Below are 23,737 nucleotides of genomic sequence, written 5' to 3'. Positions count from 1 at the left end.
ACCCGGCACTTGGCTTTATTGAACTTCATCCCATTGGAATCAGTCCATCTCTCAAGTCTATCCAGATCCCTCTGCAGAGCCCTCCTGCCTTCCAGTAGGTCGACACTCCCTCCCAATTTGGTGTCATCAGCAAATTTGCTGATGATGGACTCAATCCCCTCATCTAAATCATCAATAAAGATGTTAAACAGGACTGGACCCAACACAGACCCCTGGGGAACACCACTAGTGACTGGCCGCCAGCTGGATGCAGCTCCATTCACCAGCACTCTCTGGGCCCGGCCCTCCAGCCAGCTCCTACTTCTTTCTTCTCTTAATCTCTTCTTTTCTTTATTCTCTCCTTAATCTCTTGTGGGTAACTTAAAACCAATGGTTTGCATTTTACTAAGTTGTGGCATTGGTGTTTGTTGGGTGCTTTAGTGAAATGACTCTCCTTGGTTGTATGTTACCACTGTGAACCTTTTACCAAAATGCATATTTTCTCACTAAATTAAAAGAAGTCTCTTGGAAAGAAGCGTGTAGCTTTTTCTCTTTACACAACTTCAAGGTATCAAAGAGCTAAAGGCTCTGCAAAAGTTCAGGTGGGATCTCTTGAAGTCTTCAATATAAAAGTAATACTCCCAGTAAAGCTTAAGGCTTTGGGACTGAGGTGTTACAGTAAACAAAGTTTCTAAATTGTATTCCAGACTTCCTGATACTCAGGACTCCTAAAAAGTTTTTCTTCTCTGAGGGGAACTCCTCTTCCAGGTTCTCAGCCTCCATTAACTGAACTCTTTTCCAGGGCTCAAACAAACACATGCTTTGCTGAATCCCAAACCCAGCAATATTAAGACAAAGCTACACCTCCTTCCAGGTAAAAGGGGTTAATTGCTTCCTATACTTTTGCTACAGAATCCTAAACCGGCCATCATTCAAGGAACAATGAGAACATTGTGCATGTTATCATGCCATGCACTTCTGGCACCACAGGGGAAATTGAGGACGGACATTTTATGTTCATTTCCTAGGCTGTTATGCTTCTCAACTCTATCAATTCAGAGACACAAAACCAAAACATCTTTCCAAACATCAGCTTTCTAGAATGTTTGCTCAGGAAAGCATTTTCTTTGGCTCCTTGTGAGACAAAAACAGACATGTTTTTTACTCCATGCTATGCTGAACAGCACTATTTTTCAAGTTATTCTCCTTCACGCAAATGACAGTGCTTATTAACAGTCTCATTAGCTTAAAAAGTGGTTTCAGTTCAGAGTTTCTCACCTGTAACATTCCCGTCTATCTGAACGCTAAGTTTGTTTTTTAGAAATGACAAATAAAACATCTCTGCCTTTGTTTAACTTCCAGAGTTTCCTCTGGTCTGTTCCTTGGTCATTCAGGAACAAACATATCTGATCTTCAGAGCAAGGGTTGATGCTCTTACCTCTTGCACGCCCCCCATGGAATAAAAAACAGCAGTTGATTGAACATGTATGTGAACATGTGAAGGACATACAGCAAGAAGACATTTCCAGAAGAGCAGAACTTTCTTACCTTTTTAGCACATTTGCTGAGGTTGTGAAACAAGCTCCACAAGGAGGGCAAGTCAGTATCTGCATCAGCTCAAGTCACAGCCCCACAGACACAAAGCAGCCTTACTAATCACCACAGTGGGAATTCAGCCATCCCAACATGCCTTTCTACTTCCTCTGAGCTCAACACCTGCACCAGTGCAAGTGTGGTGCTTGGCTAATTCAGGCTCTTGGAAGCAGTGGAGCACCTGTTAAATCCTTCTTTCCTCTGTGTAGATTAAACCCATTACATTATTTTACACATCAATTACATTAATTTCAGTAGAAGCTTCCATCATGCTATTCCTGCCAAATTTGGTGCTACTTTCTGAGACACAGGCAAATTCCCTCCCAGCCCCTTGCTGAACTGGGGATAAGAAAACATAATTTTCTTTTTGCCTGCACTAATAAGTCCAGCCACAGCTGAAAAACAGGTCCTGGTCTCAGTGTCTAACAAAATTAGCAAAAAGCATGTGAATGATTTTATACCGAGGGCTTAAACAGAGAATTCTCAGTCTCCTTTCATACCACCAACTCTGAATTGTTGAGAAGATTTTTGGCTAAGGTCCAAGTTAGGCTGATTTCAGCTGAAGACCTATGGAGGAAATACTGAGTAGCTCATTAGAGCTACTGTATCTAAACCCCCAAGAATTGGTGCATGAAACAATACAAATGTATTCTGCGCAGTTAAAAAAAAAAAAAAGGTGTTAAAAGAGCAGAAAAGCAACGCATTTTAGGACTGGCAAGCCCTGGCACCAAAGTTGCTTGGCACTTCTGAAGAAAAAGTAGTTCATGAGGACTGATCTCAGTGTTGTCTTTATCATTTCAGCTCTATTAAACCAGCCAAATGGAGCAGCTTTCTCCCAAAGACCAAACCAATAAGGAACAAGAAGTCTGAAGCTGTAAGCATCAGTACTGCTTGAACAGAGATAGTTTAAAACACTATTTGGAGTGCTTAATGCCACCACACAGGATACCATTCATTTTGATTCTGATATAATAAGAAGTACAGAAGTATAGTTTCATCCTAAAGCAACCATAATGCTGATTACACATACAGGTAGCAGCCCTTTTCTGGGAGGTAATGCCTTATTAGCACAGCCCTGTTTCATGCAATGCTTTCAACCTTTAGCAACACCATAAGTATATTCATGTCTGCTGTGATCAGCAAGTGCCTTTATGTGCCTTTTACAAACTGGTGCTCTGATCCATGTTGCTTGAAAATCAAGTGCATTTTTAATGGTCTGCAGGACAACAGCTCTGCTCAAGAGACAAACTTTGCTGAATTCTTCATAGCCCTCTTTGAGAGCTTTCATCCTGTGCCACATGCTAAAGTCAATGCAGATGGATGAACACCTGAGCGAGCAGCTGAAGTTTCCTTCTTTGGTGCCAGACTTAACAAATTCTCCCTACAGAGGAAACCAGGACTTCAGTCTGTAACTTCCATCCTCACTGGGAGCACTCCCTGCAACTGCTGCTTTTGAGCTTTGGTAGAAGGATTTTGAAATAATTTACTGAGAACTCGTACAATCCTGCTCCAAATCAGCACTGCTGCATGCTGAAAACTGCTGACAGCTACCTAACAGAGAAAGACATGTCTGCACAGGTTTCAGGCCAGCATCCTAGATTGACAACCCTTTTAAAACATGTTACTTTGAGGTTTCATGTTAAAAGACCTGACAAAACCAAAACGTGTCCCATGGTAAGATATTACCTGCCACCATCACCTTCAGACCTTCAAGTCATGTTCTCAGGTCATGAGACTCCCACACTTGACTCCCACGTGCCTCTCCCTGCTGATTCCCAGCTACCGCTGGACCTCATATGCAGGCTTTGGAGAATCTTTCTGTGGGACATTCCTGGTGCTCCAAGGCACATGTTGGAGGAGATGGCTCTCCTGCCAGCCTGTGCTCTGCCAGGACAGAGGAACGGGAGCTGGTTACCAGGAGCCCATGCCCTGAGGAGGCCCACTGGAAGGCACACACATCAGCTGCAGCCCGTGTCTCCCTGTCACATCGTCTCACACCCACATGACTGACACTGTGTGACCCCATGCAGAGGCACGCTAAGGAGAGTTGCATATCAAGGGCAGAGTAAGCTGAGAGCTTTGCATCTTATTCCAGCTTGCCCTGCACTATAATGCCAACATTAAAAAGTTGATGATGGGCACACATGCTAAATTGGTACTGTGTTCTTGAAAAAAGACAGCACATCAGCTTTAAATAACCTATTCAGAAACCAAACCTCTAGGCTATTCATGGCTAACCAAACCTCTAGGCTACCTACCTTTATTTGCTAACTTTGTATTTAGCAAGGCCATGTGCTTTTTTTTTCAGTAAGATAATGCTTTAAATTACATTCACTATAGTAAACATGTTAGACATTGTTCCCAGCAAAGAAGGCACTGAATTTAAGTTCTTTCCAGCTGTAGCAATGATGTATTAACATTGACAATCATGAAAAAAGGAACATAAAGGGTGACTCAGAAGAGACTGCTCAACCAAACCAATTTGTAACAAAGCCCAGATGTCACAAAGTTCTCAGATTAGGGCAGTAACACACTGTAGGGGAGCCCACTGACAGCACATTATACTGGCAACACTTCTAATACCAGATGGGTGGATACTGCTAGTGCTGGGTATGATAGGGGGCACAGTGTTTACCACAAAGTAACAGAGATCTGAGCAGTTGGGAGTCTCAAATGGAAAATTCTCCTGCTAACTATGCAATATGACTGCAGGAGAACTACTAATTTGGGAGAATTTGCACCCAATAACATAGGGCAAACCATATCCCTCTCCTGAGCCATGTGTACCAGAGGTTAGAAAGGAGTCACCAAGAACAGTGGAAAATAAGAATCAGAGGCTCAGTCTGTGACTTTGCCCACAGGAGGAATGGAGTACAGCACTGTCAGTTATGCCAGGCTATGCTGTGTCTCATTAAAGTTCCATTAGGCTGTTGCAAGAAAAGCACAATTCCAAACTGGGAACAGCATCTATAAGAAGGCCAACAACGCATTTGCACTCTGCCCTGCTGCACTATCTACTTCAAGTCTGTTTTCTGCAAGAACATTTAAAAAAACCTCAAAAACCCCCAAACAAACAAAAACTTCCATCGTTCTTAATAACTAATTCTTTATAACCACACTTCTTCCCCCCAAAAAATGGTATGCAAAATGTCAATCTGCTAGCCACTGTCTGTTTTGAGGCATTTCCTGACACCAGGAACCAATACTTGAAACCTGGACAAAGTTTACTTTTCTGTGGCTTAGGACAGGATCTACCATCTCTCAGCTCCCTTATCCCTTCACCCTGTGTGTAGGTGATGGGATATGTCCTGCTAGATTTTCTTGCTACAGCAAAGTTGCCAAGACTGTAAATGGGGTGACCTGGCATCTCTGGGAATGGGAATCTCCTTATCAGCCTCCTGTTTGCTAACAGATCTGAGACCAAAGTGCTGGGCTCACCCAGGAGTTTATACCAGTGTAAGGAAGGCACTTCCCAGGAGGCTGCTGTACCTGACAGGGCCTCGTAAGCATAGCCAAATTTTACCTCTGGGCATCCAAATGCAGTAATTCCCACCAAACTCCAATTCAGTTCTTCTTTCCCAACTGCCCCTGCATGGTTCCCTCCTGCCTACTCTGATATAATAATATGAGATCAGACTCCAAAATGAAAAAATAGCACAAGTTTTCAGGCTCCAACTGGTTTTGTAATGCAGGTGCTTCTGCCTGTAACTACAGACAGACAGACAACACTGTGCATTGCCAGTATGTCACACTAAAAACACACATGCCCTTAGAGAGGCTAGGCTGCTTTCAGACAGGTCCATCCATAGGAATTCCTGTAGTGCCATCTCCTGGCTTAGGGTGCAGGAACACAGTAGTTGAAAACAGTACCGATAAAATGAAAGATTTTTTTTTATATGTATACACTGAAAAAACTTTACAACTTAGTTTAGGCTATGGATCAATATACAAAAACACGCAAACCATGGGCACTCTCTCAACAGATTTTGTACAATTCTCCTCCCAGTAAATTATTAGCTTAAAATGATGAGGTTTTGAAAAATATCTTCGGAGTTGATCTGCTTTGTGCTTTCAGCCATTACAGTCTTGTCAGCATTATTTTATTTCTCAACAAACACCAAGGCTGTAAGGGTTGAAGACCCTCACAGAAGATTTATGGAGAGGAGATCAGAGCTTGTTTTGCATAGGAAGACTTTTCTGCCTAGAAGAGGTACCTTTCCCAAAGAGAGTTTTAGATGTTTTCTCCTCCTACATTCCAGAGAAACGCTCCCTGGTACGAGAAAAAGGTAAGTCTTGCAGACATGTCAAAGGCCCCACAGAGTGGGGTCCAGGGATAATAAAAGCCCTGAGAAGAACACAGGGTGTGTCTTTCCTCAGGCTCAGTGTTTGAAACACCCTTAAGAGTAATGTTCTTTGAAGTCTAGTGTTCTCAACTTTGGAAATAAATTTTCCTACAATCCTTCCTCTGCCTGGCATTTCGGGGGTACCTGTGTATTATCTTACTTCACAAAGGCTTAAAACTCCCTTTTTGCTTAAATTTTTCATGTCATCTCATGACTCCAGAGGATAATTTCTGAGGGTTCCATAACACCACATGGGAAGCGAGGAAAGCATGTAAAATCCCATTGATGGGGACTGTACATTGTTTTAACCCCATGTTAATCATAAAGATGATGGGTAATGCCTATTTTCTAGATATCAGTTATAATTAATCTATCAATTTGTGGCTTATGGTATTGTTGGTAAAAGAAGCGTGTAGGAGCTCCTTTCTCAGTGAAAGATGCCCATTTACAGCTCAAAACTCTCCCCAGATGGCTGACTCAGGAAAAGTATTCTCCATCAGGGCTGTGCCCCATGCAGCAGGGTGACCACAGGAGCTGGAGGGACAAAGAACGACAAGCAGACTGTTAAACCTTTATCCTTTCCCCACCTCCAGTGATTTCCTTTTCCTTACAGTAATGTCCCCTTGATATCAAGCTCCTCAAGATCTGAATAAGGGTTTGAGTCAAAATATAATTTATTTTCAGTACAGTTATGAGCACTGAAGTAACTGGGGAAAAGGTAATTCTGTCAGTGGGAGATCATGACCACCTACTCATGGACTCAAAACAGACTCCAGACTCCAATGGAGGGAAGAACTGTGCATGAGGCACTAATGAGCGCGAGAAGCAAGAGGTATAACTAGCAAATAGGGGGTTGAATACTTATTAATAAGAAGGTTATGTAACGAAATGTATGCGTTTGTTAAAATGTATAAATAGTGCAAAATTTTGATGACTGGGGAGCTAGCCTTTTGTGGGTTGCCACCTAGGTCCCTACTTTGCGCAAACCAGAATAAAAAAGATAGAAATACCTCGCCTCAGTGTGCGAGTTGGTGCTGGGTGATGGGTAACGTTCAGGACAACAGCCCCACCCTTCGGAAACCCACGCACAGCAATGATCATAAACCACCTCCTCGAGGGTAGGAGGCTAAGCGTGGGCTAAATGCAAAATGACCAAAATGCCCGATGAGGGGCAGCCGTCAGGGGACGGGGCCCGGCTTCCCCTCACGCCGGCTCGGGAAGGTGACGGCCCCGTCCCTGAGGGTGCTGAGGGGGAGGACGGAGGCGCGGCCGGGCGGGGCCACGCGCCCCTCGCCCGCACACGGACCGCTCCACAAACCTCTGTCACCCCTGCTCCCGCTCCCCTTCCTGACGTGACTTCAAAGCTACATGAGAAAAATATTTATCATACACGTTTCACCATAATCCTGCTCTAAACACGGAAGAGATTTACAACGGCGGGTAGGCGGGAGCAGGGATAATTACTGAGGTGCGTGTTGCTAGAGGCTTTGGGCAGCATAACCCTCCGCGCGGGGCAAGCAGAGCAGCATCGCTGACAGAACCGACGGCGACAACGAAAGAAAGGGACAGTAACGCATTAATCGCAACATAACAGAGCGCCGGGGCTCGGACCACCCCCGCCGCCCACACGCGCGGCGGTGCCGCCCTGCGCTGCCCCGCCCTGTCCCGTAAGATGGCGGCGCGGTTGCTTCGCTTACGCTCGGCCCTGCGGGTGCCCGGCTGCCGGCCCTTCTCTGCCCGGGCCAGGTGAGCGCGGCCGTGGTGCCTGGGGAATCCCACCGGGGAGCACCACGAGGGCGGGTGGGAGGGCGCCCCGAGTATGGGCTCCTTATAGAGCGCCGTGTGTGTCTTTGCCCATCTGCGTGGGGGTGCGTGTATGCGGGTTGATGGGACCGTATAGCTGTATGTGCACACATTCTGTATGCATACGTGTATGTGGCGGGTGTGCGCATCCGTGTGCGTTCGGAGGGATGTGGATGCGTGTGCTCTGTACGTGTGGCGGGAGGGTTGCAGGCACTGTATGTGTATATAAAGGCGTATGTGTATGTGTGCGGCGGTGCTCCCTTTGTAGGAGGCAGCTGGGGCTGGGCGAGCCCCCTGAGCCCGGCGGGTCCGGGATCCCCCCGAGCCGGGCGGGTCGGGGAGCCCCAGCGCATCGCCGTGATATCCCGACCTTTGCTCCACTTCCCGGCCCGGCCTGGGGACGGCGAGTCCCGTGCTGGCAGCGGGTGACGGCTGGGCGCGTCATTGCCCGGGCACACCATTCCCCCGTGGCATCAGGCGCTCGGGATCGGGGAAGGGGGCAGAAGGGCAGGAGTGTGATCACAGCTTCCCCGGCCTTGGAGTTGTCTTTCCTAGGGCTTTGGTTGGCATAAGGGATCAGCCAGGCCCTTCCCCTGTTTGACATGCAGGGTGTGAGCCATAATTAAACATAAGGGGGGGGGGCTTAAAGAAAGCTCAACATCATCTTAAACAGCGTTAAAAATAAGGTGGAGCTTTTGGGAGGGTCACTGTGTGCCTAGCTTTGAGGGTACAAAGTACTCAAGTTGCTGTATCCATTTTTTTACAAATACGATTAGAAATAGAGTGTGTGTTTCTGGGGTGTTTAATCCTTTGCACCGGGAGAGCCTGAGTAACTACATGTGGCAGTAAATAAAGAGTTTTGTCTCAATAACAGAGTAAATAAGTGTGGGCTCAGCTGAATTTTGCGGGACTACACACAGTTGCTGTGCTGAGGAACTGAGGAGAGATTAACAAAATAGTTTGAGAAAGGAACAGCGAATGCCTTTTCCATTTACTACAGCTCAGTTCTACTTAAAATTTCTGATGTTTTATGGCAATAAAATAAGAACAGGTAAAAGGATCCAATGCACAAATATAAATCGAATTTTCATTTCGGCCTTCAAGTAATATGTCATCCTTTATGTTCTAAACCCCTACAAAAGCTTTATAAACCCTTCCTTGTTATTTCATAATTATACTTTTCTTGTGGGGTTTCTACTACTGACACCACTGTTTCAGTTTTTATTTTTTTGTTAAAGGAGCATTTTAATTTTATGTATGTTTTTATCAGAGTTTTGTGAAGATCGGCCTTCCCGCACAGCAAAAATACCGAGATTTAGAATGATTTAGAAAGTATTACTTTCAAGGTTAAGTATATGTGATAATGCAGAATACAGTACATCCTTTGGAGCGTGCAAATGCACCCTGCACTCACTTTTATTTTGAGTATGTGAATTTTCAGCATCATGGGTTTGCAAGTTTGGGGCTTTTGCGGGGGCATGTACAGAATGAACAAAATTCACTAAAAAAGTTAACTTGTTCATAAAGTTACTCCCTCAGTTTAAAATGAGCTGAATTGCATTTTGGAGGTTGTGTGGCAGGGGGAGAGAGAAGGCGGCGATGATTTTTAGCATCTCTAATAAACAGAAACTTTATTATTTTACCTATATATGTATTATTACTGTTTTTAATTTATTTGAAGTGTTCAGGACAAGCTAGTCTGGCCTTACTTCCTTTAACAGCTCACTGAAGTGCAGTGTCTGTTAGGTCTTTGTATTTATCCTGCATATCCTTTGGACCTAACAGCGTGCCAGAGTTGGGATGTGAACCTGTGTTTAGCAACACAAGTGTTTCCTCTCTTTTAATGTAAACATAAATAGAGTGCTTGTGCCCTAACAAATGCTTCCATTTGTCTTTCTTAGTCCTCTGCAAACTGAAGAACATGGCACAAAGCGCCTGGAACCATCTTCTGCTAAAACTTTGATGGATATAGGCACTCGGAGAATCTTCTCATCAGAGCATGACATCTTCAGGGAGAGTGCCAGGAAGTTCTTTCAGGAAGAAGTGCTGCCTTTTCACGCAGAGTAAGATAACCTCTTAAACATTTTGTTTTGCCAAATGATATGCATTTTTTTTCCCCCCAAAATGCTTTTTCCGGTGTGACTCTTAATATGACAAGATAAACAGGTTATTAGTTTTAATTTACCAACTTTCTATTTCAAATTTAGTGAATTAAAACAAACCTGTGAAAATCACGCGGGAAGAAAAATCACACATAATCAAAATTCGCCACATCCTCTGAGCTGCAGTCTAGGCAGTGTGGCATCCTCAACTTAGGCCTATGAGGAAACAAATGCAGTTTTCAAGAGTTGCAGCAAAGTATTCCTGCTTTGTAGGATTAACTCTGACACCAGTGTCTTGGGTGGAGTTAGGGGACAGTTCAGTTCCCATGGGGCTGATGTAACTAAAAAAGGCATTCATCTTGTGTCTAGGTTACATTGCAGTAGATTTTGTAACAACATACAAGTTCACATAGCATGGTAAGGTGAATTATGTATTACCAAGAAACTTGCACAAAACATCTTTGTTTAAATTTCTGTAACTTTTACTTCTGTGGAAATATGGGACAGAGTAGAAGTATTGTAATTCCACTGAACTAGAGCTGGAGGGTAGTTTTAACCCTTATTTTAGCTATATCCAATCAAGTTATAGTTGGGGAAAGAAAAGAAATTAGGTGAGGATTAAGTGGTTCTGAACTGAAAGTGTCAAGCTTCAGTAGTATCTTAACGAATTTCTACTTTACTTGAAGTGAAAACAGTGGGGGGGGGGGGTAGTGAAGGGCTTATTCTGAAATTGCCCTGCTAGGTGAATGTCCTGATACAGCTCACAATTGAGCGGGTGGAATATTGTGGCTCTGAGGCAGGAATGAACAGCAGGAGGCAATGGAAAGGACTTACAGCAGGGTTGGTGGCAGCTAGTTTTTTAGTCCTCAAACCACAGCCTTGTAGTAGTATGCTATGCTCTTCCATTGTGCACTTACATTCTGTCCACAAAACCAGACATTTTCCCTCGTCTGTTGTTAGGCTTGTGGTGCAGATTTGTAAACAGGTACTGGCTCTGCTTGAGGTTACTGAAGATCCTGTTTGCTGTCGTACTGACGCAGGGGTTTCTTAGAGAGGCTGGAACAAGTTGCAGTTTTGTTCTTGCATCACTTCAGTGACTGATGAACCGATCTGTTCTCACACCTTTCAAGTAAACAAGGAGGCTTCAGGCACAGTATATTAATTGTCTGGGCTGATGTGAAAAGCCAAATGTGGCATCAGTGAATGCAATTGTGGATTCATTTGAGGAGGTGAAGCTCTGGCGATGGGTGAAGTAGAGACAGGAATGGCCCTGAAAGCGAGGGGAGGAGTGAAGCAAAGGTGGTCAGGAGAGATTTGTGTAAGATTTCCAGTGTAGGAGCAAAAGCTCTGGAACGGAGCTTAAACAGTAGAAAGCTTAAATACTGGAACAGGTTGCCCAGAGGAGCTGTGAACACTCATCCCTAGAAGTGTCCAAGGCCGGGTTGGATGGGGCTCTGATCAGCCTGGTCTAGTGGAAGATGTCCCTGCGCATGACAGGGGGTTGGAACAAGATGACCTTTAAGGTCCCTTCCAACCCAAACCATTCTGTGATTCTGTGATGCTATTCTATATGTAGGATAAGATACTTGATTAACTGTGGAAGAAGAGATGTGGTATAGCTCTGCTGCACTCAGGTGTGTCAGAGGAATGTCTCTGATGTAATCTGTCTATCATATAATTTTAAAATTGTGGTTTTAAAGAAAAAGACATTAAAAAAACCACCTGGACCATTAATGGCTATCCAACTTTCTACTGAGTTGGCAAATCCCATTAAGAGGAGCTATTTTTCTAAGATTGAGGGATTCCCATGGTGTTAAAGTTTGCAAACTGACAGCAGCTAAGCCTCAACTCTATCTGTTTACACAAACTTGAAACTACCTTAAAGCAGTAATTTCACAAAATACAGTAATGAGTTGTTCTAAGTGCACAGGGACTGATTTTTATATAAAAGTGACTAATATGATAGCATTTTGGTTCTGATAAAGCAATTCTCATTGGCTGAGTGGAAGTCTTTCACAAAAGATACTGATGTGTTATACTCATTTTGTACTGGGGAAAATGGAATGTCGTGAAGATAAAGACCTGCTTGTAATTATCCAGATGGTTGTGGCTAAATCTCCTAAATACCAGTCTGGTATAACAGTCATAACAAGTCTTAATGAAATTCCTGTCAGGTTACATGTTGGAAGCAGGAGTTCAAGCTTGTTTTACAGTTGGTGCCCCTGTAATGCCAGTGGCATCTGTGGACTTGAAGATTAGAAAACCTGTGATTAATCCAGTGCTTCTTGGCTGTGAAACATAGTTGTGTGTGTACCCTCACACTGTGTTGGTGTTCCAGTGTGAAGCAGCAGCCATGACAAATAAACAGTAGCAGGTGGGGGTTTAATGTGTGGCCTTGTTGTTGTGTTCATTTTGCAGATGGGAGAAGAATGGCCAAGTGAGCAGGGAGCTCTGGGAAAAGGCTGGACAGCAGGGTTTGCTGGGTGTTGCTATTGCTGAAAAACATGGAGGCATCGGAGCAGATATTCTCTCTTCAGCCATTGTCTGGGAGGAGCAGTGAGTACTAGATGCTTCAGGAAGTATTTCAGTGATGACTGACTATTTTTTTTTTTCCATGAGTTGTCCTCATTATGTTTGCTTACAGAAAATGGAGTTTTCTTTCTTGTGGAAAGGTTCGTTTACACATATGTAAATCCCTCTTGTTTTAAGTATTCAGGATCACTGTTTGAGTAACAAGTGTCTTTGTGCTCCACTGGCTGGGGGAAGTATTTTTTTAGCCTAGTACCCCTTTGGCTGTGAAAGTACATTCTATAAATAATGGTACCAATGCCTTAAATAATGGTACAAGTATCTTAATGAAATTCCTGTCAGAAGCTCAGAGTCTCTGAGACTTCTGTGTAGTGGGGTTTTCTTCATTGTTGCATCTGTGTTGTAATGATGTAGAGTTCAGTGTTTAAGTCTTTGTAGTACTTTTTCCTGAACTTCCCTCTGCCTCTTTTTTTTCCCAGAATGTACGTTAACTGTACAGGCCCAGGCTTCAGCCTTCATTCAGATATTGTCATGCCCTACATTGCAAACTATGGCTCTGAAGAACAGATTAAACGCTTTATCCCCCAAATGGTTGCAGGCAAGTGCATTGGAGCTATCGCCATGACAGAACCTGGGGCTGGCAGGTAAGCCAAATATTAAAACAATTGTCTCAAATTATGTGCTTTCTATCAATTTATCGGTGAAAAACATTCTGAGCCTCCTGGTTTATATGGTCACCTTAGTGATTAGACTATCCTACATTAGGTAGGACCTTGAAAAACCTGTTATAGATTACTACATCTTTGTCATTTCGAGGTATTAGCTCTGAGTATGCTTTGTATTTACTTTTGCAATATGAATTTATAGTTACCAACTTGCTTGTCATGTGAACATACTTTTAATATGAAACATAGGAGAAAATTACATACTTTGGTAAAGAAGGCTTGACTTTACTATTAGCTTTTGTTGTGGAACAGAGCACCCTATTTTCTTTTCTCTGAATCCTTCCAGAGAAATACTCCTCCTTGCCCATCATTATTGAATGGCAGCCAGCACGTGTTTGGAGTAGTCAGAGCTGGCTAGTTTTCAAAACAGAGAGGGACAGATGAAGAGCAAAACCTGTTGGTGTCATACTTCCACAAGTGGTAGATGTGGCCCATGGCTTTTCTCAGAGCCTTCTGATCAGGACTGAGCCTGCTTAGAGGATGTGGTTTTGTCTGGCATTTGTCATTTAAGGCGTATTGGCGTGAGGGGATGCTGACCCATGCTTGTATTACACCACCTCCCACAAGCAGAGATGGGAAAATGGGACATTGTGCTCCTGTATGATTGCATAGATTTATCATCCTTTTCCACAGCGTGTTTGTGGTTCTGTGTTACACTCAGCTGTTTCACTGTGTTTCACTATCCTCATCTGTTTTCACTGAGCCCATGCCTGGATGATATAAAATCTACCTTATTTTGTACTGGGTAGAATTCAAGATAAAAATTGCAGCTTCCAGAATTGTTTCTTGAAGGACCTTTTGAATTTCGTTTCAGTGACTTGCAGGGAGTACGGACATATGCAAAAAAAGATGGAAGTGACTGGATTCTTAATGGGAGTAAGGTGAGTGCACAGACATACATGCTGCTCATAGGCTTTGGGAACTGAATGCATCCAGTGCAGTGCACTAGGGTGTGCACCACAGTTAGGATCTCCTCCCAGTCCCTTCGCTTTTGGTTTGGGTTTTTTTGTGTGGGTTATGTTGTGGGTGGTTTGTTTTTTTTTTTCTTAGTTACTTTTTTTTAATAGATCTTAAGATGTTTTTGTTACTGGCAATTTACAGACCAGTTTATGGGAGGGCTTGTTTAGATTATTTTTGTAGCTTTTAAATAACGCTATCAAAAGGGCTACTTTCTCTTAAACTGTGAATAAAAGGGGAAAAAAGGTGCTGCACAGTATAAGCAGGGCCGAGGCTGGTTTTTAATACTGAGGTTTAAAAATAAAATATATGCAATACTACTTGTGAAATCTTCTGTGGCCTGAGTAAATACATGTTTTGCCACAATGCAAACTTCATAATCTTTATTCAGGAGCTTGCTGGTCACGTTAGCAGAAAAAAAAAGAAAACCAGCTGTATCAGATGCTCTATGTGTGTTGTAAAGCTGTTGCAAAGCATTAACCTCTTCTTTCATTGCCACAGTAAAAAAGCAAGAAGGCAGGAATAGTGTTGAAATAGAATGTGGGTTCAACAGAGCTTTTTTTTAAAGCTGTGAAATGTCTTAATCTTCTTATGTACCCCTGCTGATAACATAGACTGATGGAGACTTCTGGCCTTAGCAGAATTGCAGTGATGAGAGTGTGTGCAAGCAAATATGTATGTACAGGTGCTCAAAAGGTGCTCATGCTGTTCATTTGAAGCCAAGCAGGACAAGAAGCTAATTTCTTTTGCTAGAGTTAAGATGGATCCATTTGGCAGGTCCATGAGTCATTCTACAGGATTATGGTAAGCAGTAGTGACAAGAAGTCATTGATAATTTTTTGCATTATACCTTGCTGATTTAATTTGTAGACAAGAGAATCTCTGTGTTTATTTAATATCTACATTTGATACTGTATTCTTCTTTATCATGGGATAGAAAAAGAAACAGATGTGTGCATTCTGTGACTTGACACTTCTGCCCCACACAATACTTCTCAAACTAGTGTCTGCCTTGTTCCAAAAGACTTAATTGAGAAACCTTAAAATTCTGGACACTTGAACCTTGCCTTTTGGTTCACCTGTGAAAGTGTCAATGTAATTTTGCTTTCTGCTACTTGATGATCTCTCCTAACTTCTCTCCACATAGTTCATGGCTTTATTCCAAGTTGCCTTTTTTACAGGTATTCATCACTAATGGTTGGATGAGTGATGTCGTGATCGTGGTTGCGGTTACAGACCGGGAGGCCCGATCCCCTGCTCATGGGATCAGCCTTTTTCTGGTGGAGAATGGAACAAAAGGTTTCATCAAAGGACGCAAGCTGAACAAAATTGGCCTGAAAGCTCAAGTGAGTTCATACGACCCCTAACGTAATAGACTTGGAGGAAGCCTAAACCACTTAATGCCTAGCAATGGCTAAATAAATACAAGATGGAACTGTGGTTTTATTCTAGTTGTTAGACTTTAGAGCACAGCCATGCAGCGTATGTCTGCTCATTTTGCCTATGGAAGTCTGAAATGTGGTCTGCAAGGAGACGCTGAGGAAGCTGGGTTTGTTCCCTCTGAAGGAGCCTGGAAGGACAGGCTGTAAGAGATGGTGGAACCAGGTTCTTTGTGGTGCAAAGTGAAAGAGAAAGTGGCAAATGACATAAGTTACATTAAGGAAAATTCTAAGTAGGTATTAGGAAAAAAAATTCACCATGGAAGTGGTCGGGTAGCGGCCCAGGGGCCCAGAAAGGTCACGGAGCCTTCATCTTTGGAGCTTTGGAACAGATAAACAGGACAAGGCCCTCAGCTGATTGTTTTTCTGGAGCTACTTTGAATAGGAGATAAACTAGATGACCTCTGGAGGATCATTGTAGCCTAAACAATTCTATAATTTCGTGTTAAAGTGTACAATAACAAGAAAAGAATAGGGCAAAAGACGTGTAATGAAGAGATTACAATGTTAGACTATCAACTGTTATGTTTCAAATCCTCTTAGGACACGGCAGAGCTGTTTTTCGAAGATGTGCGGTTGCCAGCCAGTGCCTTGCTTGGAAAAGAGAACAAAGGCTTCTACTATCTGATGGCAGAGCTCCCTCAGGTAAGAGGAATGTGAGTGCTTGCTGTCTGTGGGAAGAATACAAAGACAATTTTTGTCACTTAGTCTTGAAGTTTATGTATTGTGAGGAGTCACCTTGGTCTCTGAAGCGGAATGTCTGTAGGCAATGTTGTGTTGATGCTGCTGCTTTTTAAGTGAACTATGCAGTGCTAGAAGTGCAATTCTTTGGGCATTTTAAAAACATTGATATCTACCAGGTCAAAGCCATATCTTTTAATTTTAATCTTTTAATCAACAACCCAGCTATTGAAGAACCTGAGGGTAGTGTATTAAACGGAACATACCACAGTTTCCTTTTGTACTTTTACCATGGAACCACTTTGGTTAGTAAATTAAATATAGCTTGGAGGTCTCTGATGCATTTGGCATTCTTTTTAAAAAAGAAACAAGCACTGCTGTTCTAGCTCTTCCAGCAGTAGAAGCATATTAAAGATATATGGTACTCTGTTCGTATTACAAAGTGAAAAAATCGTTTAGCTGCCAAAATACCTTGCTAGTTACGACTTAGTTTATGAAGTTTTGGAACTATTTGGGAGAAGCAATGTAGTTTTTCAAAATGTAACTGTGCTTTGTCAAAACTATGACAAATGTCTCATCTGGTAGAGATCACGTTTATTTAATTTTATACTGTCAGTAAATAACAAAACCTGATCAAAAAAATATATATTACAGCTTTAAAGAAATAGATACACTCATGAACAGATTCAGCGTAATCATCAGATGATTTCAGTGATGCCAGAAGCAATTGTTCTGCACTTAGTGTTTGGGTTTCACCATGTTATGAGGAAGGAAAAACTAGCTGGTTTTGTAGGCTTTGCTTTTTCTAGAGTTATCCTATTGAAATTGTCAAATATAGTTGTTACTTAGACTGAACAGTGAAAACCAATAACAGAAACAGAATTTGATGTGAATTTTTCAGTCAGTAAGAGTCCTGTGGTCGATTTGTGGCTAGTTTTTGAGTCATCGTGATAGAGCACTACCCTGTCTTAAAACCTAAAAATGAGCTTTAGGCAGCAAGGTGTTCATCCCACTCGCTAATTTCAGTAATGCGGTGTTGTCTGGTTGGATATTTTGTGTGACTTCTGCCTCCCCTCTCTTAATGAACAACACTGAACATCTGTGTCCCGACTGTGCATCTAGTGTGGAGAAATGTAGGATAACTCAACTGAATCACATAATTTGTGTCCAAAAGGAAAGACTTCTAATTGCTGATATGGCTCTTGCTGGCTGTGAATTCATGTTTGAAGAAACAAGAAATTATGTGAGGCAAAGAAAAGCTTTTGGGAAGACAATTGCACACTTGCAGGTGAGTTTGAACTGAGAGACTTGTATACAAATTCCAGTGTATGCTTGCTGTACGTCTGTGTATGTGAAATAGTGAACAAATCAAAATTTTGAAAGGATTCTTTTCACATGTTTCACGTTTGGACTGTGTTGTTGCCTCCGTGCCCATCATTCATTTTTGAAAAGCAAAACAATCAAAAAAACCAGCACCAGAAAAGCCTTAGTGTATGTATTTTATGACTGAGGTAAATACCTCCCAGCAATGCTGCTTTTGGAAGGGAAATATGTAGCCAGGAACTATACTGGCTCTTTGCTGCTGCGAAGAACAATTCCCGTGTTGCTCTTAGGCTTGCATTTTACTGCCAGAGGTCATAATCACAGGGTCCATCACACCTGCATGTGTTTCTGTATCTGCCCAGAATCCTGGAGACTGCCTGTGCAGGCACTGTGTTCCTCTGCACACAGAGCATTGCAGAGAAATGACATTAGAGGCTGGTGCTGGTGGGGACTCCCAGCAGTGTTCTTGCTGCCCAGGTGCTGCAGAGGTGCTTGTGTTGTTTTTGTTGGCTTTATGGGTGTTGTAATGAGATTCCTCAGCCAGCAGCAAGTTGAGTGTTTGTGTGACTGCCTGTAAAACTGTTGGATTATGCTCTTTGGGCAAACCTCACTCCTGACAGGGGTAGGTAACTGCGTTTTGAGACGTTTGTGCCTATGCTCTTTAGCTGCAGTCATAAAACAGATGTTGCTTTGCGCAGGATTGTGATATTACAGTTTTTCTGAAAACCACATTAGTGGTTAGGGCTGAAGCAGACCAAGCTCCTGCATGTTGTGTTTATAGGACAGAAGTGACTCATACCAGTTAAGGATGTTGGCTGCCTCATTTTTAATATACTTTTAAATAATTAACAACAACAACAAAAAATCCGTTTCTATGTCTTGGGACTTCCTTTGTCAAAATCAAATCTTTAGTTGTGAAGGGCACCAGAACTGGGCCCTTTGGAGGCTGGAATGCCAGGTATCTTTCAGGAGACTATGATCTTTGTCTATTTCTAAAGTTAACATTCAGGAATCCATAATTTCAGATGGAATTTAGTATGAGCATCATGCAACTTTAACACAAAAGAAATATATTTTACCTTTTTTTAATGTAGGTAAGGGATGATTCTTATTTGTATTAGCTCAGTATGCAGAGCTCTCCAAAATAATTTCCTTTTTTTAGGCTAGGCCACTGCCAACCACCTCATAAAGTATATTATTTTTGCCAAAATAATACATTTCTGCTTATCTCTTCAGTTTCCTTTTTTTGTTACTGCTGGCTATAATAAATAATCCTACTGCTGGCATATAATAAATAATCCTTTCTATTAGAGCTCTGCCTTGGCTAATTTATTTACTCGTGCTGTTTTACAGTGTTTGAAATCAAATCTTATCTTTGTAATAGTAGACTGGTCTGGTATATTTGAAGCAAGATGATCTTTTTTTTTAATACAATTCTAGAATTGAGCTTAGAAAGAACTTTTGTTATTGGCTGATATTTTTATCCTCTCCCTCCCAGACTTACAAGAAGATGGTCTGAAGCTTACTTGGTCTGGTTTTAATGCCCTTATGATGGATTTTTCCTCTTCTATCTAGAAACTCTTTTCTGACAGAACTCAGTGCTGAAAAACTTTCTGCTGATCTAAAATTTCGTTTATTTTTTGCTTATGTCTCTTTGCATGTGACTTAAATTCTGAAGAATGCTTAGGAAAGCATTAAATAGATGGTGAAATGTTGTTGTTAATTGGGGAAATCCATGGCTCTACAGAGTGAAAAGACGTTCCCCCACAAGAGGGAACACCCAGAGCCTCCTGTTCTGTGCTCCCTAGGAATTTGTTTGCCAGGCTCTATGGCTTTTTCTCTTAGATGCATGTTTTGAGTTGACCTTGAGAAGTAAAGGGCAGTAATTTTCTCTAATAAGACTGGTGAAGACATAACTGTACAGACAGTAAGGTATCTTCTGGTGTACAGAGCCAAAGTTGTTTGAAATAGTGATTTCTAACAGAAGTACTTCTGGAAAATGCTTCATTTTCTACTTAAAGTGTTAAACTGTACTACTTCTGCTCTCTTTCCTCTGCCCCTTCTATCCAAAACCAGACGATACAGCACAAGTTGGCGGAAATAAAAACGCAAATTTGTGTGGCCCGAGCCTTTATGGACAACTGCTTGCAGCTCCACGCAGATAAACGCCTGGACTCTGCCACAGCTTCTATGGCAAAGTATTGGTATGTAGTTACAGTCCTTTGGAAGTGTTACTTGCATAATCTTGCCAGGAGTCTAGTGATAAAAACACCGAACTGTTAAGATCTAATGAAAAGATAAAATTACTGTCTGATTAAAGCAACATTGTCAGCTTCTGATAGAGACCACTAGCTTTAACTTTACTCATGTGCTCAGCAAAAGTGTTAGTTACATTGAAAACCAGTGTTGGTTAAACAGATCAATTTCAAAATAAAGACATGCTTTTGAAATAGGCTTCTATTAATAACAAGGTCAGGATTCAGCTTTAGCTTCAAGTATATGTGAGTATTCCATTGGTATTTAGACAAAGTTTACATTTTACTGTAGCAAATTGTTGTTCAGTGTTTGTTGGGTTCAGCGTTTTTTTTGGTGTTTTTTTGTTTTGTTTTGTTTTTAATGGGGTATGAGGCTTGTTTTGCCTTTTTTTTTTTTTTAAAAAAAAAGCAAAATTGGAATATATTTGAAGCTCTATGATACTTTTTAGTCAATGTTACTTAGCAATAGCTGTTTGGTGCAGCCAGTTTCCAAAGCTGTCTGGTTTTGGGAAGAAATAATTGGCTATGGCTGTCCCTGTAACTGAGACTAAACAGTGCTTTCCTTTGTTGTTCAGAACTGCTCCTCCCTCATCCTGTACTTGGTGGTGTTATCTGTTAACTTAGGTTTAACCAGAGAAATCTGGACAAGTGGAAACATCTAAGATAGTGGCACATGAATTTGGATAGTTTGAGTTTGCTTGCAAACTCAAGAGGGGAGAAAAACGCACAAATGAACAAATAATTTTATGGAAGATGCACAGATTTACAGGCTTTTAAAACTAAGTATAGAGGAAACGAGCAGAGAATGCTAAGGGGATCCAGAGAGAATATTTACAGTGGAAGGAAGGATTTTGATTGAGTGTTATTCCTGGCACTGATTACCTAGTACATAAGCAGAGGCATTCAGTTTTGAGGAGGAGGAAACAACTAGTGCCAGCTCAGATACGCAAACTTACTTCATCAACAAATTGCCCAAAGCAAGGCATTTGAAACTCCCTCACTTTCCAAAACTGTTTAGTATCATGATTTTTTGTGGATTTCCCCTTTCCCTAGTGGAGTCCCTGTGGCTCCCTTCCATAAAACTTCTTAAATGGTCTAGAAAATACTTGAATATAAAATTGCTTTATTCCCTAGTGTGTCAGGAGACCCTGTCCAGTTAATTTTGCTTCAAACTTTTGGTATAGTCAGTGATTTGACTTAAAGCTTTGAAGGATTTTAAAATGTGGTTTGTGCATCAGTTTTCTTACATCTGGAGAAATGTCTGCTGGGTTGTTTGGAGGGTTTTTTTTGTGGTGAGAGGTTTTGTAACATGCCTAAATTAATTTGGGAAAATATATAGGAAAGACAGTTGCAGTAACTCACTGCTGCAGATTTAAAGTTGGTATAATAAACTGTAAGGATTTCACTGAATGAAGGGATGGTTTGGAGAAAAGGACTCCTACATTCTTCCATGAGAAGCAATTGACTTGAGTTGCCATTTTTGTTCCTTCTGTTGCCACTCTGAAAGCTGTATGCTTAGAAAGTGGGTTTTTTTCCTGTCTTGTAACTTTGGCTTGAGCTTCCACTGCAGTTAAAATTTATTTTGCTGTTAAGTCCATATTTTACAGGGATCAAATCCCAGAAGAATTACAGTACTTTCTACAATTGAAGATTCTAAAATTTATGAGGAAATGTAGTTATCCCCAGGTGATGGTTATGCTCAAAGAGCATCCTAGTGTGTTGCTGGTGGGAATGAGTGGGGGGAAGCCTGATTTGCTCTTAATTTCTGACAAAGCTGAGGGGTTTGGTAAGAAGAGAGACTGTATCCGTGTGTTTCACAAAAGGAATCTCTTGGCCTGTGAGAAAGGTAAACAAGTCTGAATGTTTTGAAACCTTTCCTTCTCTGAAAGCTGTTTGATAAAGAGAACAAATTTTTAATACATTAAATTGAACAATATTTATTTCTTACTAGTCATGTTATGTTTTTGGCTTAACATATCTCTCGTAATGTTTCGCAGCATAACATCCTTCTAAAAGCAAATTTCTTTTTGTCCATTTAAGGTGTTCTGATCTCCAAAACAGCATAGCTACTCAGTGTGTGCAAATGCATGGAGGATGGGGGTACATGTGGGAGTATCCAATTGCAAAGTAAGTGTAACATTTCAGACTTGCATGATGAAAGATTAACAGCAAAGTCAAATGAGGCACTTCTTTATGTCTCTGTATCAGTTGTTTAGTGTTAGTAGTGATTTACTGTTCCTTTTCTCATCCTGTTTATTGAAAGGCAATCTACTGTACGGATGTCTGCAAGAAGGCTTTGTTTTGATTCTCCAAATACCTCTTAAGCTGTTCAGCAATTATCTGTTTTTTCACAAAATAGGAGTGGGTTTTTTAGGGGAAAATATTAATTGAAAAAAAGAGAGAAGCAAAACCGTAAAAACAAAAATGGGAGGAGCTCGTTTTTATATTTTATCTGAAATTAATGCATCCATATGAAGAAAAGAAAATGTTGATACAGTCAAAGTCTTGTATAATGCCACAGGATATCAAATTGCTGAATCAAGGGCATGCCGGGCTACACTCAGCTTTTCTACACCTTTTAAAATGAAAAGCTAAGAGATTTCTATGCAGAAAGAAGAATTTGCCATTCTCAATTTTTTGCTGACTTTATGAATTTAGAGACAGGAAGTTTTTGTCTGTTTCCTTGTGCGTTATCTGTGAAGGTTGTGTACCATTAGTGCCATTTGCCATAGTAAGAGGTTTTGATGCCGATTCTATTAAAGAAAAAAACAAACAACAAAGGGGGTAGAAGTAGCAAAACAAGGACTGCTGTGCAGTTGTCATAAATAGATAAACTATTCTTTTTAATTAGTAGGTTTAGATTTTTTTTTTAAATTCATTAAAGAGTGTCAAATATTGCTTTAAAATAACTTGTTTCTGGGTGTTTTCAATGAATGTAATTTGTGAGTGTTCTGCAGCCTATCTTACTAAAGGAAGGCCAGAAGTCCTGATCAAGGTGTCCTCAAATCCTTGCTTATCTGTGTGTGCAGTAGTTGCCCATACAGGGTTTTATTATCAGCATGGTCCAGCAACATGCATGTTTCCAGGGAATGCCTCATTGCTCCTGAGCTGTTCTCTCTATAGTGAAGCAGAATTAGGAGATTCCTGGTTGGTTCACAGCACTTTGCAAAGTTATAATATTTTAGGCAGTTAAAGCCTCTAGGAAAATATGAACCTCTTTAACAACAGGAATTGCGTTTAAAAAGAGGGATCTTCAAAGATAAAACAACTGTTTTTCTTTTGATTGTATGTCCATTCCGAGGAGGTGTTTTTAATCTTTCCTTGCTTTGTTTTGTTTTTTCCACCCCCACAGAGCTTTTGTGGATGCCCGTGTTCAGCCAATCTATGGTGGTACCAACGAAATAATGAAAGAACTTATTGCTAGAGACATTGTCAGTGACAAGTAGGGCAGATGCTTACTACTTTGGAGAGTCTCAGAGAATCCTTTTATATATTAATATATGGCATAAAATCAGGCATCAGAATGTAAGGTAAATAAATTTGGTGTATCATATTCTTTAAATGAAGTGACACAAAAAAAAGAACAGCTAGTAACACCAGTGTGCTCATATGCAGGATATCTAATATCTAATGAACTTTAAATGTTTTTGGACAACACGGAGTACTCTGTGTTTCAAGAGTTTTGAATCCAGCCCTCAGTTTTCAGAATCATATTTCCAGAGGAGTCATATTCTTAACTAATAAACAAAATTAAATGTTAATGTAACTTTGAATTTGTATTTCCCCTTGAGAAGCAGAACTTGAAACTTTCGCTATTGTTGCTATACACCTGCTCACTGCACAGCAGCCGCCCACTGTGCAACTGACCCTTATGTTTACATCTAACCCAGAATGCCTTATTTTAACTAGTTTGTTCAAATAAACGTAATAAAGCATTTCTATGCAATCTGATGCTTGTCTGCGTTACTTCAAAGCCCGAGGGGGAACCGGGCTGCTTGGTCCTTGCCC

General features: G+C 41.4%; 1 protein-coding gene across 1 annotated transcript; it reads left to right on the top strand.

Moving 5' to 3' along the window:
- The first annotated feature begins 7,532 nt into the window (after positions 1–7,532).
- ACADL (acyl-CoA dehydrogenase long chain) lies at positions 7,533–23,678 on the top strand. The gene is made up of 11 exons (XM_027636440.1): positions 7,533–7,661; positions 9,620–9,781; positions 12,239–12,376; positions 12,829–12,993; positions 13,889–13,955; positions 15,213–15,377; positions 16,014–16,115; positions 17,326–17,439; positions 19,551–19,678; positions 21,770–21,856; positions 23,082–23,678. Exons 1-11 carry the CDS (start codon positions 7,588–7,590, stop codon positions 23,173–23,175), a joined length of 1,296 nt encoding a protein of 431 aa, XP_027492241.1. The 5' UTR covers positions 7,533–7,587; the 3' UTR covers positions 23,176–23,678.
- Positions 23,679–23,737: the final 59 nt, after the last annotated feature.

The sequence above is a fragment of the Corapipo altera genome, unplaced genomic scaffold (genome assembly GCF_003945725.1).
Source record: "Corapipo altera isolate COAL_440 unplaced genomic scaffold, ASM394572v1 45, whole genome shotgun sequence".
Taxonomy (NCBI): Eukaryota; Metazoa; Chordata; class Aves; order Passeriformes; family Pipridae; genus Corapipo; species Corapipo altera.
The sequence above is the reverse complement of the archived record's forward strand: the minus strand, read 5'-3'. Positions and strand labels throughout refer to the sequence as shown.